This window comes from Stegostoma tigrinum, chromosome 47 (assembly GCF_030684315.1).
Source record: "Stegostoma tigrinum isolate sSteTig4 chromosome 47, sSteTig4.hap1, whole genome shotgun sequence".
In the NCBI taxonomy this organism is placed as follows: Eukaryota; Metazoa; Chordata; class Chondrichthyes; order Orectolobiformes; family Stegostomatidae; genus Stegostoma; species Stegostoma tigrinum.
The window spans coordinates 6819080-6841977 of NC_081400.1; the positions used below are offsets into that span (position 1 = coordinate 6819080).

The following is a 22898-nucleotide window of genomic DNA, read 5'->3' on the forward strand; positions in this document are numbered from 1 at the left end:
GGCCAGCTGAACATTTCCAGCATTTTCTGTTTTTATCTCGGCCTTCCTGCATTTTGCTTCTGTGGACAGTACTGTCTCACTTCATGATGTTGTTGTAGGGGGAGGGGGTGCTGTGCTGTTTGTTCTGTGGGTTCTCTGTGAATTCATTTCCTTCGCTTGTGAGCACTACTGACGAGACTGGCACATATTACCCCTAATGCTAACTGACATGTTCGAGAAACTGGGACTGAGCTGCCATCTTCACCACCCCCGCCCCCCCACCCCCACCCCGCCAATGTGGCTAAGGGACACTCCACACTCCCACACAGTGCCGTTAGGGAGGGGGTTCTAGAATTTTGACCCCAAAGGAACAGCCGATATATTTCGGGATGGTGTGGGGCTCGGAAGGGTATTTGCAGACAGTGGTGTTCCCATGTACCTGAGCCTTCGTCCATCTAGGGATAGAGCTGGCATACTGATGATGCAATCCAGAATCCCAGGCTAATTCTTTGGGAAGTGGGTTCGAGTCCCACTGTGACCAATGTTGAAATTCGAATTTAATAGAAGCAAACTCCCCTGCGTTAAAAGCTAGCTCACTGGCGAATTGGTGTCAAAGCCACCTGGTTCAGTAACATCCTTTAGGGAAGGATATCTGCCTCCCTTATCCGGTCTGGCCTGCTGGTGACTCCCAGACCAACCACAGTACAGTTAACTCAGGGTGGGCAATAAATGTTGGCCTAGCCAGCAACGCCCTCATCCCGCGAATGGATTTTAAAGCAAAGGAGAGGTTGTTGCAGGTTTCAGGAAATGCTATTAAAGGAGGCTTGCCCAGTTTGCTGCATCACTTAGTGTCAGATTGTGTTGGGGCAAACTGTACATACTTCCTCTGTTATCCCTCGTGTTACGCGTTTACCTGTGAGCCCAGATTCTGTGCATGCAGGGAGCACGTTGCCAAATGAAAACCGAAAGAATCGGGAATAAAAACAAAAGTTGCTGGAAAAGCTCGGCAGGTCTGGCAGCATCTGTGGACAAAAAAAAATCAGAGTTAATGTTTCAGGACCCTTCCTCAGAAATGAATGGTAGCCGGAAAACATAGGTTTATATGCAGAAAAATAAGGAGGTGGGTGGGGAAGGGAGTAAACGATGGGAGAAAGGATAGAGCCCAGAGAGAGAAAGGAGCAGTTAGACAGACAAAGGAGTTGCTAATGATCTGGCTGGGAAGGTGAATAGTTGTTAATTGGGACTGTTAGTGACTGCCAAGAGGTAGTGTGTAATGGCAGGCTATGTGGTAACAAGGCCTGGTGTGTGGTCTAGGCGGCTGGGACCTGAGAGAGTTTAGGCCCTAAAATTATTGAACTCGGTATTGAGTCCGGAGGTCTGCAGGGGCCCCACCTGGAAGATGAGGTGTTGCTTTCCCAGCTTGCGTTGAGCTTCGCTGGAGCACTGCAACAAACCAGACACAGAGACATTGGCCAGGGAACAGGGTGGTGTGTTAAAGTGGCAGGCATCGATTAGCTCAGGGTCTTCTTTGTGAGCAGAACCTCTTAGCCAGATAGTAATCAATTCCTTTGCTGAGCGTTTCCAGCAAATTCTGTTTTAACACCTTTACAAGCTCAATTATCCCACTCCCAACATCTCACCACCTTACTTCATTTGGCCCATCGTGGCTCGCTGAGCATTTTGAATTGCTCTGCAAGCTGAGCATGAGTGTTTTCATTTACCCACATCTCACATTTGCTGCTTTTGGACATCATGTTAAGACTGTACAGCACATTGGTGAGGCCTCTTCTGGGGTACTCTGTCCAGTTCTGGCCTCCCTGTTATAGGGAGGATATTATTACGCTGGAGAGGGCCCAGGACAGGCCTGAAACATCAGCTTTCTTGCTCCTAAGCTGCTGCTTGGCCTGCTGTGCTCATCCAGCTCCACAACTTGTTATCTCGGATTGTCCAGCACCTGCAGTTCCTATTATATCTAGGGTTCAGGAGAGATTTCCCAGGAATGGAGGGTTTGAGTTATAAGGAGAGGTTGGATAGGCTGGGACTTCTTTCACTGGAGTGTAGGAGGCTGCGAGGTGACCTTATAGAGATTTATTAAATAATGAGGGGCACAGATAAGGTGAATGGCTGGTGACTTTTCGCTGGGGTGTGGGATTTCAAGTCTAGGGGACGTATTTTTAAGGTGAAGCGAGAAAGATTTTAAAAAAGACATGAGACACAATTTTTTACACAGAGAGTGGTTCGTGTGTGGAATGAACTTCTTGAGGAAGGGGTGGATGTGGCTACAACTCATACATTTAGATACATACGTGAATAGGAGAGGTTTGGAGGGATATGGGCCAAGCACAGGCAGGTGGGACTAGTTTAGTTTGGGATTATGATCGGCATGGACTAGTCGGACTAAAGGGTCTGTTTCCATATTGTGTGACTGTAGGACTCTTATATCACTTGAAATCTGCACCTCCTCGTTCTTGATCCATTTACAGTTGGAAACGTTTTCGCCCCGTCCACTCTGTCCAGATTCCTCATGATTTCAAAAACTTCCATCAAGTCTCTGCCTGGCCTTCTCCTTGCCGAGGAAAATAGTCCCAACATCTTCAGATATCATCATAACCAGTGTTTTATTCCTTGTGTCTCGTAAGCCTTTACAGCGTGGAACTAGACCCTTCAGTCCAACTAGTCCATGCCAGATATAGTCCCAAACTAAACTAGTCCCACCTGCTGGCACTTGGCCTATATCCCTCCAAACCTTTCCTGTTCATGTCCTTATCCAAATGTCTTTTAAATTTTGTACCTGTACCCACATTCACCACTTCCTCTGGAAGTTCATTCCACACATAAACCACTCTGTAAAAAAAAAGTTGCCCCTCATGTATTGTAAATGTTGCCCCTCTCACTTTACAAGTAAGCCCCTTAGTCTTGAAATCCCCACCCAAGGTAAAGGTCCACTGCCATTCACCTTATCTATACCCCTCATGATTTAAAAAAAACTCTTCTATAAGGTCACCCCTCAACCTCTGATGCTCCAGGGATAAAAGTCCCAGCCTATCCAACTTCTCCTTAAAACTCAAACCCTTCAGTCTCAGTGTCATCCTGAACCCTCCCCAGTTTAATAATATCCTTGCTATAACAGGGTGACCAGAACTGGACAACCTTCCTCCAGAAGAAACCTCAGCAATGTCATGTTGAGATTGTACAGGATATCCCAACTCTTATACTCTGAGCAACAAAGGCAAGCATGCTAAACACCTACTTAACTACAAAAAAAGACAGAAGTTGCTGGAAAAGCTCAGCAGGCCTGGCAGCATCTGTGAAGAAGAAAATCAGAGTTAATGTTTCAGGTACGATGACCCTTCCTCAACTCAACTCTGATTTTTCCTTCCCAGATACTGCCAGACCTGCCGAGCTTTTCCAGCAGCTTTTGTTTCTGTTCCTGATCTACAGCATCCACAGCTCTTTCAGCGTAACCACCCTGTCTACGTGCAACACAAACTTCAAAGAATTGTGTACCTGAGCCCCTAGGGGTCCCTAGCTCTACCCAAGGCCCTATTTTTAAATTGTCCAAGTCCTGCCCTTGTTTCTTTTACCTCGCACTTTATCAGATTCAACTCCATCTGTCACACCTCAGCCCATTGACCCAGTTGATCAACATCTCTTTGTAATCTTAGATGACTTTCTTCACTGTCCACTGTAATACCAACTTTGGTGTTGTCTGCAAAGCGTGTGTGAGTATGAAAGTAGGTATCAGTGAGTGTGATCCACCGCATTCTTTCCACTGTGTTCGCATCCTTCCTGTAGTCTGGTGCCCAGAAATGTATACAATGCTCCAGTGGAAGCCCCGATCACGCGCGCTCAAAATATTTTTAAAGAACAAGGAACTGCCATTAAGTTTTGGCCAGCCAGCAACACACGTGTCCCGTGGGTGAATAAAAATAAAAAAATGAGTATGACCTTCAGGGTCATTGGGCAGGATTTGAGGGAGTTGTTTGTGGAGATTACACAAGTCTCGAGGACCCGTTTATGTTGAAGTGACGCCTTTAAAATAAATACAGGTTCAGCCTTAGGAGTTACATAGTGCAGCAGCATGGTAGCTCAGTGGTTAGCAGTGCTGCCATACAGCACTAGGCTCAGCTGACTCGCTGGGTGGAGTTTGCACATTCCCCCCATGTCTGCGTGGGTTTCCTCCCACAGTCCAAAGATGTGCAGGTTAGGGCAGATTGGTCATGCTGAATTGCCCATAGTGTCCAGGGATGTGCAGGTTACGTGTGTTAGCCAGGGCTAGGGAGCAGTTGGGGATGCTCTCAAGAGTGCCTTTGCAGAATCGATGGCCCAAATGGCCTCTTTCTGCATTGTAGAAATTCTGTGAGGGTGTTAGCGAGGGTGCAGAAAAGATTGATGGAGGATGGTTCTAGAGGTCAAGGACCTCAGTGACGTGGATAGATCGCAAAAGCTGAGAGTGCTTTTCGGGAGAAGATTTGGGGAGGGGTTCAAAGTCATGATGGGTGTGTGCAAAGCAGAGAGGGAGAAACTGCTCCTCATGGGGGCTGGTGGTGAGGGGAGGGTTCCTGGGGGAATTGAGGACCAGAAGGTCACAGATCGGAGGTGATCGATGGAAGGAGACGTGGGGAGAAACGTTTTTATGCAGCAAGGAAGTTAGGACCAGGGTTAGAAAATAAAACAGTACAGCCCTTTGGCCCATGATGTTGTTCCTAACTTCTGCCCTAAACCTAATGTGTACCTAACCTCCACCCCTACCTTTATACTATCATCCATATGCCTATCTAATAGCCGCTTAAATGCTCCAATGAGGCTGACTCCCCTACCCTCTTCTGCAATGCATTCCATGTCCCTACCACTTTGAGTGAAGAACCTGCGATAGGGTTAGGGTTAGGTCTCCCCTATATCTACCTCCACTCACTTTAAAACTATGCCCCCTCATAATAGCTACCTCCACCCTAGGAAAAAGTCTCTGGCTGTCTAATCTATCTGTACCTCTGATCATTTTGTACACCTCTATCAAGTCACCTCTTATCCTTCATCGTTCTGAAGAGAAAAGACCTAGCTCTCACAGCCTTTCCTCGTAAGACCTTCCCTCCGTTCCAGGCAATATCCCAGTAAATCTCCTCTGCACCTTTTCCACTGCTTCCACATCTTTCCTGTAATGAGGCGACCGGAACCGGACACAATACTCCAGATGTGGCCGAACCAGGATTGCGGGGAGAGGGCAGGGGAAGGCAGGTTCAATCAAGGCTTTCAAGTTGGAGTAGGGTTCTTCTTCATCAGGAAGGTTAAGCAGCAGATGGGCCGAATGGCTTGTTCGTGTGCTGGGGCAGTTCTTTAGCAGAGGGCAAGAAAGAACGCAGAGAGATTACTTCAGACTGATGATCTGATGGTGAGGAATAGCAGGACCCAGAGACTGAGACAGGAGCATGATTGACCAGAAGGGAGTGAAGGCAATGCCGGGTGTAGCAAGGGAAATCAGTGAGCCTGGACACTGTCATTTCCCACTGGCTAATGGCGCGCTGTCTCTCCTTTTGATTCCCGAAGGTGCCTGTTGTGCAGAATACACCGTCCGTTATCCAGCCCTCGCTGGCTCAAGGTGGCCAGCAGATGCTGTCCAAGCCACCGTCACGGCCCATCTCTCAGGTATTGGACCCTCAGAACCTGCGTGGATCTCAGGTCAGTGCAGCACTAGGGCTGGTGGAGCAACTTGTTCCAAATAACATGCTGAGGTCTCTTCCCCACCTTCCCCCACAAAAGCCTCCACCCCAGAAAACTAAGCGAGGCGCTGTACCTGTGACAGGGCTCACGGGGCCCCATTGCCCAGGGTTTGGTTGATAAGCCCTCCCCATCATGGGGAGTTAAAGGTTGGGGGGAGTGGTGCGCAGCTTGCTGACGTGCCTCATTCCGTTGCGTCCAGGTCTCTGGAAAGCTGGCGGTCTCAATGGAAATATCCCTGGACGTACTGCAGAGGGCCCAGGAGGACATCACCTGGCAACTAGCATGCTCTGTTTTCTGTACATCAGAAAATGATTGGGAATTGACACAGCTTGGTAGCAGGAAACAGCTCAGCCATTAGGCCGTCTCCACCCTCCCTCTCATTTTTCCTCTCCATTCTCCTCGCTCTTTCTCTCACTCTACCCACCACCCTCCTTTCTGTCTCCTCTTCCCACCTCTCTCTGTCTCTTGTTACCCCTTCACGTCCTTTCACCTTTGCTTCCGTCTCTTCCCCTCCCCCTTCCTTTCTTTATCCCTCTCACCTTTCTCCTCACCTTTGCTCCCTCTCCCCACCTGTTTCTCTGGCAGTATGCCGTCTCCTCCACTCTCCCTCCCTCTATCTTACCATCTAGCAATCTCTGTATCGCCGTCTTTCGGTCTGTTTCTCTCTCCACCTTTCTCTGTCTTTCCCTCTCTCTCTCTCCACGTCATTTCTGTCACTTCCTGTCCGCACCTCTCTCTTCCACCTCTCCCAATATCTCTCTCTCCCCCCATCTCTCTTGCTGCTCCCCTCCCCATGTCTCACACTCTTTCCCCCCGTCTCTCTCGCGCTGTCTCTCCCACCGTCTCTCTCGCGCTCTCTCTCCCCCCGTCTCTCTCATGCTGTCTCTCCCCCCGTCTCTCTCCCCCCGTCTCTCTCGCGCTCTCTCTCCCCCCGTCTCTCTCGCGCTCTCTCTCCCCTGTCTCTCTCGCGCTCGCTCTCCCCCCGAGTCTCTCGCGCTCTCCTCCCGAGTCTCTCGCGCTCTGTCTCACCCCGTCTCTCTTGCGCTCTCTCTACCCCCGTCTCTCCCTCCGTTTCTCTCGTGCTCTCTCTCCCCTGTCTCTCTAGCGCTCTCTCTCCCCCGGTCACTCTCCCCCGTCACTCTTGCGCTCTCTCTCCCCCGTCTCTCTCGCGCTCTCTCTCCCCCGTCTCTCTCGCACTCTCTCTCCCCGTCTCTCTCGCACTCTGTCTGCCCCCGTCTCTCTCCTGCTCCCACTGCCCCCGTCTCTCTCGTGCTGTCACTCCCCCGTCTCTCTCGCGCTCTCACTCCCCCTGTCTCTCTCGCGCTCTCTCTGCCCCCGTCTCTCTCGCGCTCTCTCTGCCCCCGTCTCTCTCGCGCTCTCTCTGCCCCCGTCTCTCTCGCACTCTGCCCCGTCTCTCTCGCGCTCTCTCTGCCCCCGTCTCTCTCGCGTTCTCTCTGCCCCCGTCTCTCTCGCGCTCCCACTGCCCCCGTCTCTCTCGTGCTCTCCCTCCCCCCCGTCTCTCTCGTGCTCTCCCTCCCCCCGTCTCTCTCGCGCTCTCCCTCCCCCCCGTCTCTCTCGCGCTCTCCCTCTCCCCGTCTCTCTCGCGATCTCCCTCCCTCCCCGTCTCTCTCGCGCTGTCCCTCCCCCCCGTCTCTCTCGCGCTCTCCCTCTCCCCGTCTCTCTCGCGCGCTCCCTCCTCCCCATCTCCTCCTCCAACCCGTCTCCCCCGTCTCCTCCTCCCCCCGTCTCCCCCTCCCCCGTCTCCGTCTCCCACCCCGTCTCCCCTACGTCTCTCCCTCCCCCCCGTCTCTCTCTCTCCCTCCCCCCCCGTCTATCCCTCCCCCCCGTCTCTCCCTCCGCCCTGTCTCTCCCTCCCCCCCGTCTCCTCCCCCTCCCCTGTCTCCGTCTCCCCTACGTTTCTCCCTCCCCCCCGTCTCTCTCTCTCTCCCTCCCCCCGTCTCCTCCTACCCCGCCTCTCCCTCCCCCCATCTCTCCCTCCCCCCGTCTCTCCCTCCCCCCGTCTCTCCCTCCCCCCCCGTCTCTCCCTCCCCCCCATCTCTCCCTCCCCCCGTCTCCTCCTCCCCCCGTCTCTCCCTCCCCCCCCCGTCTCTCCCTCCCCCCACCGTCTCTCCCTCCCCCCACCGTCTCTCCCTCCCACCCCCGTCTCTCCCTCCCGGCCGTCTCGCCCTCCCCCCCGTCTCTGTCTCCCCCCACCCGTCTTTTTCGGTCTCTGCCTCTGCCCGTCTCTCTCCCTCTCTCTCTTCCACCGCACCCCCCCCCCCCCCCCCCCCGCCCGCCCCCGCCGTCTCTCTCTGTCTTCCCCCTGTCTCTCTTTCTCTGTCTGGCCCCCGGTCTTTCTCTCTCCTCCTCTCCCTCTCTCTCCCTCATCTCGATAACTCTGTTTTCTCCCTTGCTATTTTTCTCTCTCTCACCCCTACACCCCTATTCATTCTTTGCCTCTTTCCCCCTCCTCTCTATTTGCCCCGTTTGTGCTAAGTGACTGAATAGTGCAGTTTAGCGTTGGTCTTCCCCGGCTGTCTCGGGGTGGGATATAAACGGGGGGTGGCAACAGTGTCTGTCAGTCTGTGTGTGTGTGTGTTTGCAGCCTCTGCTCTCTCTCGCCTTGTTGCGCAGGGTCACCCGGTTATCAGGTCAGTTCCCAACAGCACCCTGCCACAGCTGCTGATGTCTCAGCGAGTGATCGCTCCGAGCCCAGCCCAGATGCAGAACATGAGGCTTAACAAACCGGCTCTCATCCACAGCCCAGTGTCCAGTCAGACTTCAGCAAGTTCCTACCAGAAGGTATGTGACAGACCATCTCGCCTCCGGCCTGCCCCGACTGTGTGTTTGCTCTCCCTTCTGTGTGCCTAGCGCAGGAAAACGCCATTTGGCCCATTGTGACCATGCTGGTTATTTTCCCACGGCCCCTTTAAGTATTTCCACATTTTCGCCCACTTCTCAAAGTTGGAAGTGCCAGATCCAAACACCTTGCTGCTTCAATAAAAATTCATTCAGGACAAATCCTCTCCTGGTAGCACAGAAATCTATCCTGAGAGTCACTCCAAATACTGTGATGCGCTTTCGGCACTCCTCACTCAGACAGTGTCAATATACCAATGCAGCCTTATACTGACCTTCCGACAGTGTGGGGCTCCCTTGGCGCCGACCCTCCTACAACGCGGTGCCCCCTCAGCTCTGACCCTCCAATAGTGCGGCGTCCACCCTCTGACAGTGCTCCGCTCCCTCGGCGCGACTCTCCGACTGCACAGCGCCCCCTCGGTGCTGACTTTCCAACAGCGCAGCACAGTGCCCCTCGGCATTTGTCACTGAGACCCATCTGTGGCTGAGATTCAAGCGATGCCCCTCTATCTCACTTGACCCTCCGCAGTATTTAGTGACTAATGTGGCTCAGATTTCTAACCTTCCTGTCAGGAGGCTGCCTCTGCTAATGGTCTCTCTCTCTCTTTCTCCCTCTCCGCTATCTCTTTCTCCCTCTCGGTCTCTCGATCTCTCTCTGTCTCGCTCTCTCTCTGTCTCGATCTCTCTGTCTCTGTCTCGATCTCTCTCTCTCTCTCTGTCTTGATCTCTCTCTCTGTCTCGATCTCTCTCTCTCTGTCTCGATCTCTCTCGCTCCCCACCCTCTCGCTCCTACTCTCCTCCTCCACCTCCCCCCGCCCCTCACCTTCTCTCCCCCACCCCATCTCAAGCAGGTTGGTTCATCCATCCCATCACCTCGGACCACCCCGTCCACCATCTACATGAATGTCCAGCCCCACGTGCAGTCCAGCCTGACGACGGCAGCGGGGGCCAGCCCGGCCCTGTCCAGCCCCGGTGGCCTGAGTGACCCAGCCAGCAGCCAGGCCGCGGCCAAGCTGGCCCTGCGCAAGCAGCTCGAGAAGACCCTGCTGGAGATCCCACCGCCCAAACCTTCGCCTCCGCTGCTCAACTTCCTGCCCAGTGCTGCCAACAATGAGTTCATCTACATGCTGGGCCTGGAGGAGGTGGTACAGAGCGTCATCGAGAGCCAAGGTGAGGAGAAATCCCCTCCACTACAACCCTTTCTGCACCAGCTTCTTCCCAGGTCAGCCTCTCGTCCATCAGACCTCTCATGGTGCAGAGGGATCTGGGTGTCCTAGTGCATGCATCGCACAAGATTAGTCTCTAGACACAGCGGGCTGGTCTGATGTTATGGTTTCCTGTGAGAGGGATTGAATGCTAGAGTAGGGAGATTATGCTTTAGTTGTGCAGGCCATTGGTGAGACCACATCTGGGGGAACATGTACAGGACTGGTCTCCAGAAGGATGGAAGGTTGACTCGATTAAAATATGGAATGAGTGGGTTGCCTTTTGAGAAAGGCTAGGCAGGATAGTCCTGTATCCTCTGGAGTTTCGAAAGTGACGAGATTGAAAAGTCTAAGATCCTGAGGAGGTGTTGGTGGGGCGACAGGGTTTGCTGCAGATGTGGAAAGGATGGGAGTGTGTAGAGTTGTAAAAACAAGGGCTGCCTATTTCAAGCAGCGATAAGGAAACTTATTTTTGTCTTGGAGAGTTGAGGGTCTTTGGAATCCCCTTCCTCAAAAGAGGGAGGTAGATAGGTTCCTGATGACCGAGGTTATGGAAAATAATCAGTAGTATGCAGGAATGTAGAGCTCAGGTTTAAATCAGAGCAGTCAAGATGGGCTGAATGGTCTCTTCCTGCTCCTAAATTGTTTTCCTTATCAAGGATTTTGTAAAGTCTTTTACAAAATAAAGCCTTTGGAAGCAGTGGAATGGGTCCGGGTCTGGTTCATTGGGAGATTTCAGTTAATGCTGTGGGGATGTGGGATTGAGTCTCCCTCACCCAGATCAGTGTCTGTTAGACGCCTGAATGAGGTCCGCGTAACCCCCTGACGCTGGTCAGTCGGCTGCCCCAATTGATATTGAACACCTTGATTGAATTCCTCTCCTACAGCCACCGACCACCTTCACCCCCTCCCCTCCCCACCACATCACCACTGCCACTGCCACCACCAATCCTGCCTTTTCTGCTTTGAGGAAAATAATCCTAGCTTCTTCCACCAGTCCCTCTGCACACAAAGTCCTTCATGCCTGGGTCCTCTCAGTGCCTGGAACCCAGGTTCGATACCACCCTCAGGCAACTGTGCAAACTCCACGCAGACATTCTCCCCCTCCCCGTATCAGCGTGGGTGCGCTCCTGGTGGTCTGGTTTCCTCCCACAGTCCAGAGATGTGCGGGTTAGGGTGGATTGGCCGTGCTAAATTGTCCCATAGTGCCCAGGGATGTGCGGGTTAGGGTGGACTGGCCGTGCTAAATTGTCCCGTAGTGCCCAGGGATGTGGGGGTTAGGGTAGATTGGCCGTGCTAAATTGTCCCGTAGTGCCCAGGGATGTGTGGGTTAGGGTGGATTGGCCGTGCTAAATTGTCCCATAGTGCCCAGGGATGTGTGGGTTAGGGTGGATTGGCCGTGCTAAATTGTCCCGTAGTGCCCAGGGATGTGCGGGTTAGGGTGGATTGGCCGTGCTAAATTGTCCCTTAGTGCCCAGGGATGTGTGGGTTAGGGTGGATTGGCCGTGCTAAATTGTCCCGTAGTGTCCAGGGATGTGTGGGTTAGGGTGGATTGGCCGTGCTAAATTATCCCGTAGTGCCCAGGGATGTGCGGGTTTGGCCGTGCTAAATTGTCTCATAGTGCCCAGGGATGTGCGGGCTAGGATGGATTGGCCGTGGGAAATGCAGGGTTACAGGGGTAACGTGGCGGGGTGGCAGAGGGGATTGGGGAGGTGGAGGTGGTGTTGGGTCTAGGTGGGATGTTGTTTCAAGGGTCAGTGTGGATTCAATGGGCCACAATATTCTTTGTGTCCTAAGCCCCCTCCTATAAAGCCCAGAATCCTGCGGGCTCTCTTAAGAGTCTGCTCATGTTGATTCTCTGTTGCGATATTGTGAGTTGTGTCCCAGTGTGCCGATTATTCAATCAAGTGGGGCATCACACCCCCATCTTTTTCTACCCCTGCGCCTTCCCTGACAGTCGGATGCTGTCCGGGCCAGCAGAGCACTCTGGCACCACAGTGGTTAGAGTTGCAGTAACTCCAGGAGGATCTCATATGTTTATTCTTTTTGTCTCTCTCTCTTTCTCTTTCCTTGTGCGCTGTCATCCCTCACTGCAGGGAAGGGGCGTTTCCAGCTAACACAAATTGACCCGTTTGTGTGCTCCCAGTGTCGGACGGACTTCACCCCCCACTGGAAGCAGGAGCGGAGCGGGAACATCCTGTGTGAACAGTGCGTGACCTCCAACCAGAAGAAAGCGCTGAAAGCTGAGCACACTAACAGGCTCAAGACCGCATTCGTCAAAGCCTTGCAGCAGGAGCAGGTACTGCGTCCCGGCGCCTGGTCACCGAGCCAAAGGCTGTTTGCACCCTCGAGCCCGCTTCACGCCCGTTACCAGATCCTCCGATTATCCATGCCCTCGGTTCCCCCCCCCCCCCGACCCACCTGGAGCCTTGCACACTCTTCTTTCTCGCACAGCTCCGTTAGAAAACCCTCCGTTCTTGGTGACCCTCCCGCCCCTACACAACACGTGGATACGGGTCCAAAACGCTCAGGTTTTGGCTTAGACTGTGGCGAGTGTTGGGCTCGAGCTGGTCACTTCCCGGTAACCCTGACCGCCGAATGCTCCTGGTGCTGGATCATCGAGCGAGAGCCGCATCTGGTTTGAATGACTAAGACCCCCCACCCCCGGCTCGCGCTCTCCAGTCCCCCCTGGCTCGCGCTCTCCAGCCCTCTCGCTCGCTGTCTTTGTGTATCTCCGCCACCCACTCTCTCTGCATGTTTTCCTCTCTCTCTCTCTGTGTCTCTCTCTTGCTCTTTTGCATTTAATTCTTTCTTAATTTCTTTTTCTCTCTTTCATTCCTCTTCTCCTCTCTCTCTCTCTCTCTCTCTCTCTCTTTCTCTCTCTCTCTTTCTCTCTCCCACTTTTCATTCGCTCTCAATCCTTTTCTCAATCTCTCACACTGCCTCTCTGTTTCACTTGATATGATGTAAAGCTTTGGTCCCTGAAAATCTGTGAGATGGTGAAGGTGCCAGTGTATGTTGCGGTGGGCCCCTTTGGCTACAGCTGGTCTTGACCTGTCTGTCTCTGGTCTCTGCAGGAAATTGAGCAGCGAATACAGCAGCAAGCGGCAGCTGTCTCGGCGCCCCCTACGTCTGTACCCACCGGTGTGCCAATGAGCAAACCCGAGCCAGTGATCAGGCACCACCCTCTCCGACAGGTAAGCCCCTTGGCAAGGGGTGGGTCAGAGGATACCTGCCACAGGAGGGAGAACTGGCTATGCCTGACATCCCGCAGGTGCTATCCACTCTGTCCCCACTCTGGCTAGACAGATCCCCCTCCACCTCGAAACTGTGGGTCAACCTCGTGACCTTCCTGTGCACCCAGCACCCACCACGTGGGCAGGTCAGTACCTGGTGCACTGTGGGAACTGAGGCCCAGGGAAGGTCACTGAACTGTTTTCAGTGTAGAATGAGTCCACTCTGCCCCTCCAGCCCGTGGAGCAATCCAGTCAATTCCATTCCTTCCCCCTGCTGTCTTCAGATAGCCCCTAGTGCATATTTCCAACACTCCCCTCCGAAGGCCCATCTGATTCACATTCAAGATCATTCCTCATCTCTACTTACCCACCCTGTTGAGGGCACAGTGTTAGAGTAAAGTTCCTTCTACACTGTTCCCTCATCAAACACTCCCAGGGCAGAGATAGCATGGGGTTAGATACAGAGTAAACATCCCTCTACACTGTACCCCATCAAACACTCCCAGGACAGGGACAGTGTGGGATGATATATAAAGTAACGCTCCCTCTGCACAAGCCCCACTAATTACTCCCTGGGCAGCAGCACGGGGTTAGATTAAAAAGTAAAGCTACATTTGTAAAAACCAAAAGAACTGCGGATGCTGTAAATTAGGAACAAAAACAAAGTTGCTGGAAAAGCTCAGCAGGTCTGGCAGCATCTGTGGAGGAGAAAACAGAGTTAACATTTCGGGTCCAGTGACCCTTTCTTAGAAAGTTCTGGGAAAGGGTTACCGGACCTGAAATGTTAACTTTGTTTTCTCCTTCACAGATGCTGCCAGACCTGCTGAGCTACATTTGTCCCCATCAAAGATTCCAAAGAGAGGGCTTACACAGTGTTAGATAGAGAGTAAGTCTCTCTTTGTACCGTTCCCCATCAAACACTCCCAGAACAGGGACAGCACAGGGTTAGATACAGAGTAAAACTACCTGTGCTCTTTTCAAATGGCTGATTTGATGAGCTGGAGTCTGAGTTTTGAATAGCTGCAGCACATCAGGGAGAGGGTGGAGGGGGGAGTTACCTTGATGCTGTGTTTTAGGAGGCATTCACACCACTGAGGTTAATTACCTCAAATTTGGTCAGTGTTCAGGGACAGGGCAGAATGACTAAGCCAGGCAAGTAGATGCATCCCAGAGATTGTGCTGGAAGATCCGTCAATGTGTCTAACAGTTTTGAGATTCTTGCTCCGTGTGGATGAGAGTAAAGGAAGCAAACTGACCATAGCACCATGGGACAGGGAGCTATTCAGGAGAGGGGAGAAAATAGAAATGTAGGTGTGATCGGGGAAAGGATAGTCAGGGGACTGGGCACGGTTCTCTGTGGCCAGCATTGAGAGTCCCAAAGGCTGTGTTTCTTGCCTGGTGCTTGGATTCAGTATCTCTCATTTGGGCTGCAGAGGTGCTTGGTTTGGGAGGGGAAAGATCCTGTTGTCATGGCCCACGTAGGTACCAACAATACAGGCAGAAAGAGGAAAGCTTATGCTGAGGGAACGTGAGCAGCTAGGGTCTAAATTAAAGCAGAACTGAAAAGGTGATCATCTCTGGATGACTACCTGAGCCATGAGCTAATTGGCACAGGGTCGACAAGATTAAAGAGTTAAACACGTGGCTGAAAGATTATGGGAGATATGGGTTTGAATTCATGGGCCATTAGCACCAGTATTGGGCAAAGAGGGTGCTGTTCCAATGGGATGAGTTCCACTTGAATCCAAGCTGGGACCGGAGACCTGGTAAATCCGACCACTAGGGCTTTAAACTAAATAGTGGTGGGGGTGTAGTGGGTTCAGTTGTATGGAAAATTAGGGAAGTGTTAAAGTAGGGGGGTTGGTGGGCTGAGCAGAGGCTTTTAAAGTTTCCAGAAAAAGTATTAGAAGAGAGCGTGGGCAGGGTCAGGAATCTAACGTGAGGCACAGAGATAAGGGCACAAACTATGAGAAAGGGCATCAGTCAGTGCTGGTTCTTAAAGGCATGCAGTGTACAGGACAAGGCAAGTGAGCTTATAGCGCAGATTGAAATCCGCGGCTGTGCTGTGTGGGTACCACAGAGATGTGGCTATGAGGACATCAAGCGTGGGAACTAAATATCCAAGGGTACACACTCTTTCGAAAGGACAGAGGGCGTGGGGTTATCCTGTCAGTCAGCAATGAAATTGAGACCAAGAAGTGATGTGGAGTTGGAAGGCTTAGAGTCTGTGTGGATAGAGTTGAGGAGTTGCAAGGGTAAATACCCTGATAGGAGTTGTGTACAGGCTTTGTAGCAGTGATCAGGATGTGGGAAAGAAAATAAATCGGGAGGTAGAAAGGCACTGTTACAGTAAACACGGGGGACTTTGTTATGCAGGTGGGTTGGGAACATCAAAGAGAAGGAATTTGTGGAATGTCTATGAGATTTTTTTTGGAGCAACTTATGGTATAGCCCACTAGAGAGCAGGGAGTTCTGGATTTGGTGATGTTTATTGAGGCGGACTTGACTTTGGAGATACCAGTGAAGGAACTCCCAGGGGACAGTGACCATAATATGATAGAATTCACCTTGCAGTATGAGTAAAGCTAACTACAAAGGCACAACAGAGGAGCTGGCCAGAGTTGGTTGGAAGAGGAGCCTTTAGCAGGGAAGACGGTGGAGCAGCAGGAGTTTCTGGGGGTAATTTGGGAGGCACAATGAAAATTAATCTCAAGGAAGCAGAAGCATACTAAAGGGAGGATGAGGCAACCGTGGCTGTCAAGGGAAATCGGGGTGGTATAAAAACAAAAGATAAAGCATTCAGTGTGATAAAGGTGATTGGGAAGCCTTTAAAAACCAGCAGAGGATAACTTTTAAAAAAAGCAGTAAGGTAGGGTGAAGAAGCAAGGTGAAAGTAAGTTAGCTAGTAATATAAAGGAAGATTGAAAGAGCTTTTATTTCGGATATCTTTAAGCTAGGAAAGAGTCATGAGTGGACATTGAGCTGCTGGAAAATGAGACTTGAGAAGTAGCAGTGGAGAACAAAGAAATGGTGGAGGAACTGAATAGGTACTTTGCATCAGTTTTCACAGTGGAAGGCACCAGCAGCATACCATATCTTAAAGAAAGCCAGAAGGCAGTTGTGATCATGGGGGATCTGATTGAAACTTGCAGAATATGGAGAGGCCTGGATAGGGTGAACGTAGTGAAGATGTTTCCACGAGAGGGAGAGACTGGGACCCGAGGGCACAGCCTCAGAGTGAAGGGATGACCCTTTAGAACTGCGATGAGGAGGAATTTCCTCAGCCTGACGGTGGAGGGTGAATCTGTGAAACTCATCGCCACAGAGGGCGAAGGAAGCCAAGTCACTGAATATATTTAAGACAGAGATAGGCCCTCGATTATAAGGGGATAATCAAGGAGAGGGCAGGAGAATAAGGCTGAGAAAGATATCAGCCATAATTGAATGGTGGAGCAGACTTGATGGGCCGAATGGCTCAATACTGCTGCTATATCCTATGGTCTTATGGAAAGTGAAGAAAATGAAGCTACTTTAACTCTTTTAAAATGAAAATAAAGCTGCTTCTACTCTTATAATCTCAAAGTGAGGATTATGCTGTCCCATGAAATACTCCTAGGACAGGCACTGCACAAGGTTAGATACAGGATAAAGCTGCCTGTACTCTTTTGAACAGAATGGAAAGCTCTCTCTACTCATTAAACTGAAAGTAAACTGTTAGTAAAGCTGCCACTACACTGACCCCATCAAATAGTCCCAGGATAGCACAGTATAGGGTTAAATTGTGAGTAGATCTCCTGTAGACTATGCCCATCAAACACCCCCAGGATAGGGACAGTACACTGTTAGTTACAGAATAAAGGTCCCTCTACACTGTCCGTTTCAAACACTGTCAAGGATAGATAAAGTACAAAGTTAGATACTGAATAAGTCTTCCTCTGCACAAGACCCAATAATTGTACCTTGGGCAGGAACAGCACAAGATTAGGTAAACTTCACAAGAGTAAACTTCTATCTGCTGTTTCAAACTGAAAGTAAAGCACTCTCTGCACTGACCCCCATCCAACACAGCGAGGACAGGAACACAAACAAAAGTTGCTGGAAAAGCTCAGCATGTCTGGCAGCATCTGTGAAGGGAAAAACACAGTTAACCTTTCAGGTCTGGTGACCCTTCCTCAGGAACAGCACTGGGTTAGATACAGAGTTAAATAAACTCTACACCGGATCCCCTGCCATACTCCCAGGATAAGAACAGCTCAGGTTTAAATACAGAGCAAAGCTTACTCTACACTGTCCCCATATATTCCAAGGACATGGGCAGCATGACATTAGATGTAGAGTTAGACACAGAGGAAAGCTATTTCTACACTGTCCCCCATCAAACACTCCCACTGAAAGCTGACTGATATCTGACGTGTCTCAGCTGGGTTGAACGTCAGGCTGTGGCAATGTTGAAACAGCACCTCCCCTGCTCTGCTTGCCGCTCACCCTCCCGCCAGCTCTGCCTGTTTTGAATTGCCCTGCTCACTTACACTGTCTTTGTGCTCTTGCCTCCTGCAGCAGCCGCCTCAGTCACAATCGTCACTCCAGCGAGGGCTCCACACCTCTGCCCGCAGTGTGCTCTCCAACTTTGCCCAGGGCCCCCAGATGCACGTGGCCAGCGGTCTCCTAGGCATGCCAGGTAAGCATGCAGTGCGGAGCGGAGCCCCCAGCCGAGGACAAAGGCCGTACTTCACCAGCTCAGGTAGACACAAACACTCTCTGCTCGGCCGAGCGGTGCGCAAGCGGCCTTCGAATCTGTCTTTGCTTGACTTCTGAACCATTTTTCCTGCACAGTGAAACCTGTAAAACATACACCCCCCTCCCCCCCGCAACTTCCCCTGCCATGCTCTAAGCTCCAACCTATTCGTGTGTCATTTGACACTCTTTCTCCCCAGCGGAGGCAAGAATATCCCCTGAGGCTGTGGGTTGTCAGAGCCACAGGCAAAGGTTTTCCAATCCTAGATAGGGCACTTTCCCAGCTGCTGTGCACTCTGGGTAAACAGCCCACCATTCCCTGGCAGCCGTGGAAATTGTAATATCCCCACAATGCCTATGTAAGGGGAATCTCGGTGTTATTAAAGACCGTCCTGGCATCTCCCCCACGTGAATCCGAGGTCTGACCAGAGCCTGTTGTAGATTTTATCCATTTCTTGGGAGGGGTGGCCACAATTGGAATGTCTCTACTTTTGTTTGTAATAACAGGGGTCCGTACATGTTTCACTGTGCACGGGTTTCCTTGCGGCCTGTGTGTATGGCCCACAGTTTCAATTGCAGCATTTGCCCGGGAGAGAGTTGCTGGTTGTATCGTGTGGGCTGGCGCAGCCAGAAAAGAAGGTGCATCGTTGGTGGGTGGATGGGGGTGGGCCTGGGCTGGTGGAGGGTCGCATGCTGGAGGGGAGATGCAGAGAGAGAGCTCTAATGACCCAGTGGAGGACAGGGGAACCTGCCTCTGGCACCAGGGCTATAAGGGAAGCTGGTTGTGATGCTGCAAGGGTCAAACAGTCGGCAAGCCTGGCTCCTCCTTGGTGTAACAGGTCAGCGGGTATGGCTTCTCACAGTGCCCCAGTCCCAGCAAGAAACATGGAAGGTTCGCTGGCTTTGGAGTAACTCCAGGTTTAAAAAAATACACCCAGCCCGGTGGTGTTGATTGGAGCACTGGTTGTGGGGGTGGTTTGCACACCCTAAGATTCTGTGCCTGTAATGGGGACGATACAGAGCATGCTTTAATTTCAGTTTAACAAAGTAGAGGAAATTTTACTTTCTATCTAAAACAATAGGGGGAGCTTTAATTTCAGTTTAAAGAGCAGAAAGAGCTTTGTTCTCTGTATCTAAAACTGTATTATCCCTGTCCTGAGGGTGTTTCTTGAGGACAGTGTAGAGGGAGCTTTACTCTGTGCCTAAAATCCCATGCTCCCCCCCCCATCCTGGGAGTATTTGATGGGGGACAGCGTAGAGGGAACTTCACTCTATATGGGTTTCCTCCCACAGCCCAAAGATGCGCAGGCTAGGTGGATTGGCCATGTTAACTTGCCCGTCGTGTTCAGGGGTGTGAGGGTTACAGGGGGATGGGTCTGAGTGGGATGCTCCAAGGGTTGGTGTGGACTTATTGGGCCGAAGGGCCTGTTTCCACACTGTAGGGAATCCAATCTAATCTAAACTCTGTGCTGCCCCCGTCCTGGGAGTGTTTGATGAGGGATAGTACAGAGGAAGATGGTTTTGCAAAATTAATGTAACTCGGGGTAATGTGAACTGACGTATGTTACAGTAAAAGCACAGTTCAGGATAAATGTGGGCACATGCCTGTTAAGTTTAAATGGTGTGAACCATCAATAAGGTGGGGAGGTCAGGGTTTGCTGAGGGTCTGAAAGAGGCTGTGGAAGTGCGATATTGTCTTTGACCTATTCCTGCCTGGCTATCCCTGGATTGCAGTCCTAGAGTCCGGTCACGTTGACACCTGGATTGGGATGGGAGCGCCAGCCGCATTGGGTCTGTGGATCTGCCAGTGCAACCCCAAATGCCACTGTCAGCAATGAGCAGACCAGCAATGTTAACCTGGGCATTGCTTCTGGGTATTGTGTTATTGTGCTGGAAGCAATTGGGCGCATGCCTCAGGAATACACCCACGCTATTCAGTCTGAGACAGCCCAACCCCTCAGGGCACCTCCAATCTGGCCAGGCTGCAAGGGCAGACGGCAGTGCAGCGTGCCGTCAGTCTGGCAGGTTTCCTCAGATAGTCCAACCATGTGCGAGTTAGGGTGGACTAGCCATGCTAAATTGTCCTGTAGTGCCCAGGGATGTGCGAGTTAGGGTGGATTGGCCGGGCTAAATTGTCCCGTAGTGCCCAGGGATGTGTGAGTTAGGGTGGATTGGCTGTGCTAAATTGTCCCGTAGTGCCCAGGGATGTGCGAGTTAGGGTGGATTGGCCGTGCTAAATTGTCCTGTAGTGCCCAGGGATGTGCGGTTTAGGGTGGATTGGATGTGCGGGTTAGGGTGTGATTGGCCGTGCTGAATTGTCCCGTAGTGCCCAGGGATGTGCGGGTTAGGGTGGATTGCCCGTGCTAAATTGTCCCGTAGTGCCCAGGGATGTGCGGGTTAGGGTGGATTGGCTGTGCTAAATTGTCCCATAGTGCCCAGGGATGTGTGGGTTAGGGTGGATTGGCCGTGCTAAATTGTCCCGTAGTGCCCAGGGATGTGCGGGTTAGGGTGGATTGGCCGTGCTAAATTGTCCCGTAGTGCCCAGAGATGTGCGGGTTAGGGTGGATTGGCCATGCTAAATTGTCCTGTAGTGCCCAGGGATGTGCGGTTTAGGGTGGATTAGCCGTGCTAAATTGTCCCGTAGTGCCCAGGGATGTGCGGGTTAGGGTGGGATTGGCCGTGCTAAATTGTCTCGTAGTGCCCAGGGATGTGCGGGTTAGGGAGTGATTGGCCGTGCTAAATTGTCCCATAATGCCCAGGGATGTGTGGGTTAGGGTGGATTGGCCGTGCTAAATTGTCCCATAGTGCCCAGGGATGTGCGGGTTAGGGTGGATTGGCCGTGCTAAATTGTCCCATAGTGCCCAGGGATGTGTGGGTTAGGGTGGATTGGCCGTGTTAAATTGTCCCGTAGTGCACAGGGATGTGCGGGATAGGGTGGATTGGCCGTGCTAAATTGTCCCGTAGTGCCCAGGGATGTGCGCGATAGGGTGGATTGGCCGTGCGAAGTTGTCCCATAGTGCCCAGGGATGCGTGGGTTAGGGTGGAATTGGCCGTGCTAAATTGTCCCGTAGTGCCCAGGGATGTGCAAGCTGTGTAAGTTAGCCATGGGAAATACAGGGCTATAGGGATACGTTAGGGATTGGGCGTGGGTGGAGTGATCTTTGGAGAGTCAATGCGGCACCACTGTGGGTATTCTATGATTCTATGAATAATAATCCATGTCACACCTCTTACGCCTGCTCCGCCTCACTTTCCTGACTCAAGATTTGACTCTCAGACATGATTTTCTTTCTCTCTGTCTCTCTCTCTCTCCTTGTTTTTTTTTTGTTGTTTGTCCCGCAGGAGTCAGCATGTCGTACATGAACGCTGGGGTTGGAGGTCAGAAGGGCTCGTCCTTGGCAGACCGTCAGCGCGAGTACCTGCTGGACATGATCCCTCCCAGGCCCATCTCGCAGTCCATCAGCACGCCGAAGTGAAGGACTGCACCCGCCGCATGCAGTGCCTGTCCCGGTGCCTCGTTACTTAACCCATTGCTTCAGAGGGAGCAAAACCCCCGACTTTACCCCCACTTTCCTCCCCCCACACTCCACCTGCTCCTGTTCCCCACCCCCACCTCCCACACCAGTATTATCGTTCTCTGTGTCTTTTGCTAACTTTGTCATCGGCCTTTTGGAGGAGGTTGTGGGGAGGGGATGGCATGGAAACTGGATTCCCCTGCGTGCTGTGCTCGCACGACCTTGGGAAGCAAGTGTCTCAGCCTTCAGGAAGGTGTGCCTGTACCTGCGTGTGCCCGAGCGTGTGCCTGTGTGTGTGTGTGTGTGTGTGTGTGTGTGTGTGTGTGTGTGTGTGTGTGTGTGTGTGTGTGTGTGTGCACATACAGCTGTATGTGTGTCTGTGCATGTGCATGCGCCTCTGTTTGCATGCATGCTAGTTCCTGCGTGTGTACACGTGCCAGTATGTGGCCTTGTGTGCCCGTGTGTGTGTTTGTACATGCCTGTGTGTTTTTGTAGGTGCCTGCTGTTTTCTTCCTTCGCCTCCCCCTTCACCCATGACTGTGGCTTCATCACTGAGAACCCACAGCACTCGCTTGGCCCAATTCATTGGTCTGAGATGAGCCAAGGAGGATGCAGAGGGATTCTTTGCCCAACTCCTCACCCCCTCTGAAAGCAGGCCCAGTGACCCTTTGTGTTGGGGTGGTGGGGGCAGGGGTGAGTAGCACGGGCAGGGGTAAGCAACCCTATCCCAGTCTGATCCCCTCAGCAGCACTGGAGCTAAGCTGCCTCCCTCGGGGAGGGTTGAGCCAGGCTGCAACTCCCCCACCCAGTAGAATAGCCCAGGTCAGATATTGTACAGGGGGAGCGCCCTTTTTGGGAAGAAGGCTTCTGAGGGTTGCCCGGGGGTCGGGGGGAGCCAAGAAGTGGAGAAGAGCAATCTGAGACTCCACAGAGACTGCCTTTGCAGTCTCCAGTTTACTTTTTGTGGGAGGGGGGTTTTGTTCATATTAATTGTCTGCGTAGGAGTGACCCACTGTGTAAGACCCTTCTAGCAAAGTCGGAGGCTGTTCAGCCCTTCGGGTCCATGCCAGCTCTTCAAAAGGGCCGTTTTAATCAGGCTCTTCCCTGAACATCCCTCTCACTCTCACCACTGCCCCACGACTGAAGTGTTTGAGGTTGAAGGGAGACACCAGGAATGAGCTGCCAGACTTGGATTTGTCAGCGAGCTTTCCCATTCGGAGGAGTGGCTGCCCATGAAAGTGCAAGTTGGGGGGTGGTGGGATGGTGTGGGGGGGTTGGTGGGATGGTGTGGGGGGGTGGAGACTCCCCCACGGTGCTGACTGACTGAGAGCTTGTTTGTGGGAGTTGTGCAGTGAGGTAGAGGCTAGCAGCAGGAGAGAGAGAGGTGGGGGGGGGGGGGTGGGGGGGGGGGGGTGGGGGGGTTGGTGAGGGAGCCAGGACGGGGGTGCAGGGACAAGGGGGAAAATGCCAGTGCAGGTTTGGTGTGGTGACGGAGGGATCGGCTGGTGTCCTGTGATGTGGCCTCCAAGTGAGCAGTACTTCTGTTTTCATGTGAGTGTGTGTGTGTGTGTGTGTGTGTGAGTGTGTGTGTGTGTGTGTGTGTGTGAGTGTGTGTGTGTGTGTGTGTGTGAGTGTGTGTGTGTGTGTGTGTG

The 22898-nt window shown here is 52.2% G+C and overlaps 1 protein-coding gene across 7 annotated transcripts in view; it reads left to right on the forward strand.

The window, feature by feature from the left end:
- gatad2b (GATA zinc finger domain containing 2B) overlaps positions 1 to 22518 on the forward strand; it is an 89988-nt gene extending 67470 nt beyond the window's left edge. For 3 of the 7 annotated variants that reach the window (XM_059643037.1, XM_059643035.1, XM_059643036.1), the window contains exons 5-11: positions 5524 to 5655; positions 8332 to 8499; positions 9405 to 9726; positions 11858 to 12060; positions 12839 to 12958; positions 17555 to 17738; positions 21074 to 22518. In XM_059643037.1, the coding sequence (XP_059499020.1) occupies positions 5524 to 5655; positions 8332 to 8499; positions 9405 to 9726; positions 11858 to 12060; positions 12839 to 12958; positions 17555 to 17738; positions 21074 to 21207 (1263 nt within the window). In that variant the 3' untranslated portion in view covers positions 21208 to 22518. The remainder of the gene's footprint in view (positions 1 to 5523; positions 5656 to 8331; positions 8500 to 9404; positions 9727 to 11857; positions 12061 to 12838; positions 12959 to 17554; positions 17739 to 21073) is intronic. The other 4 variants (XM_059643040.1, XM_059643038.1, XM_059643039.1 and 1 more) reach the window with 4 other exon arrangements.
- The last annotated feature ends 380 nt before the right edge of the window (positions 22519 to 22898 follow it).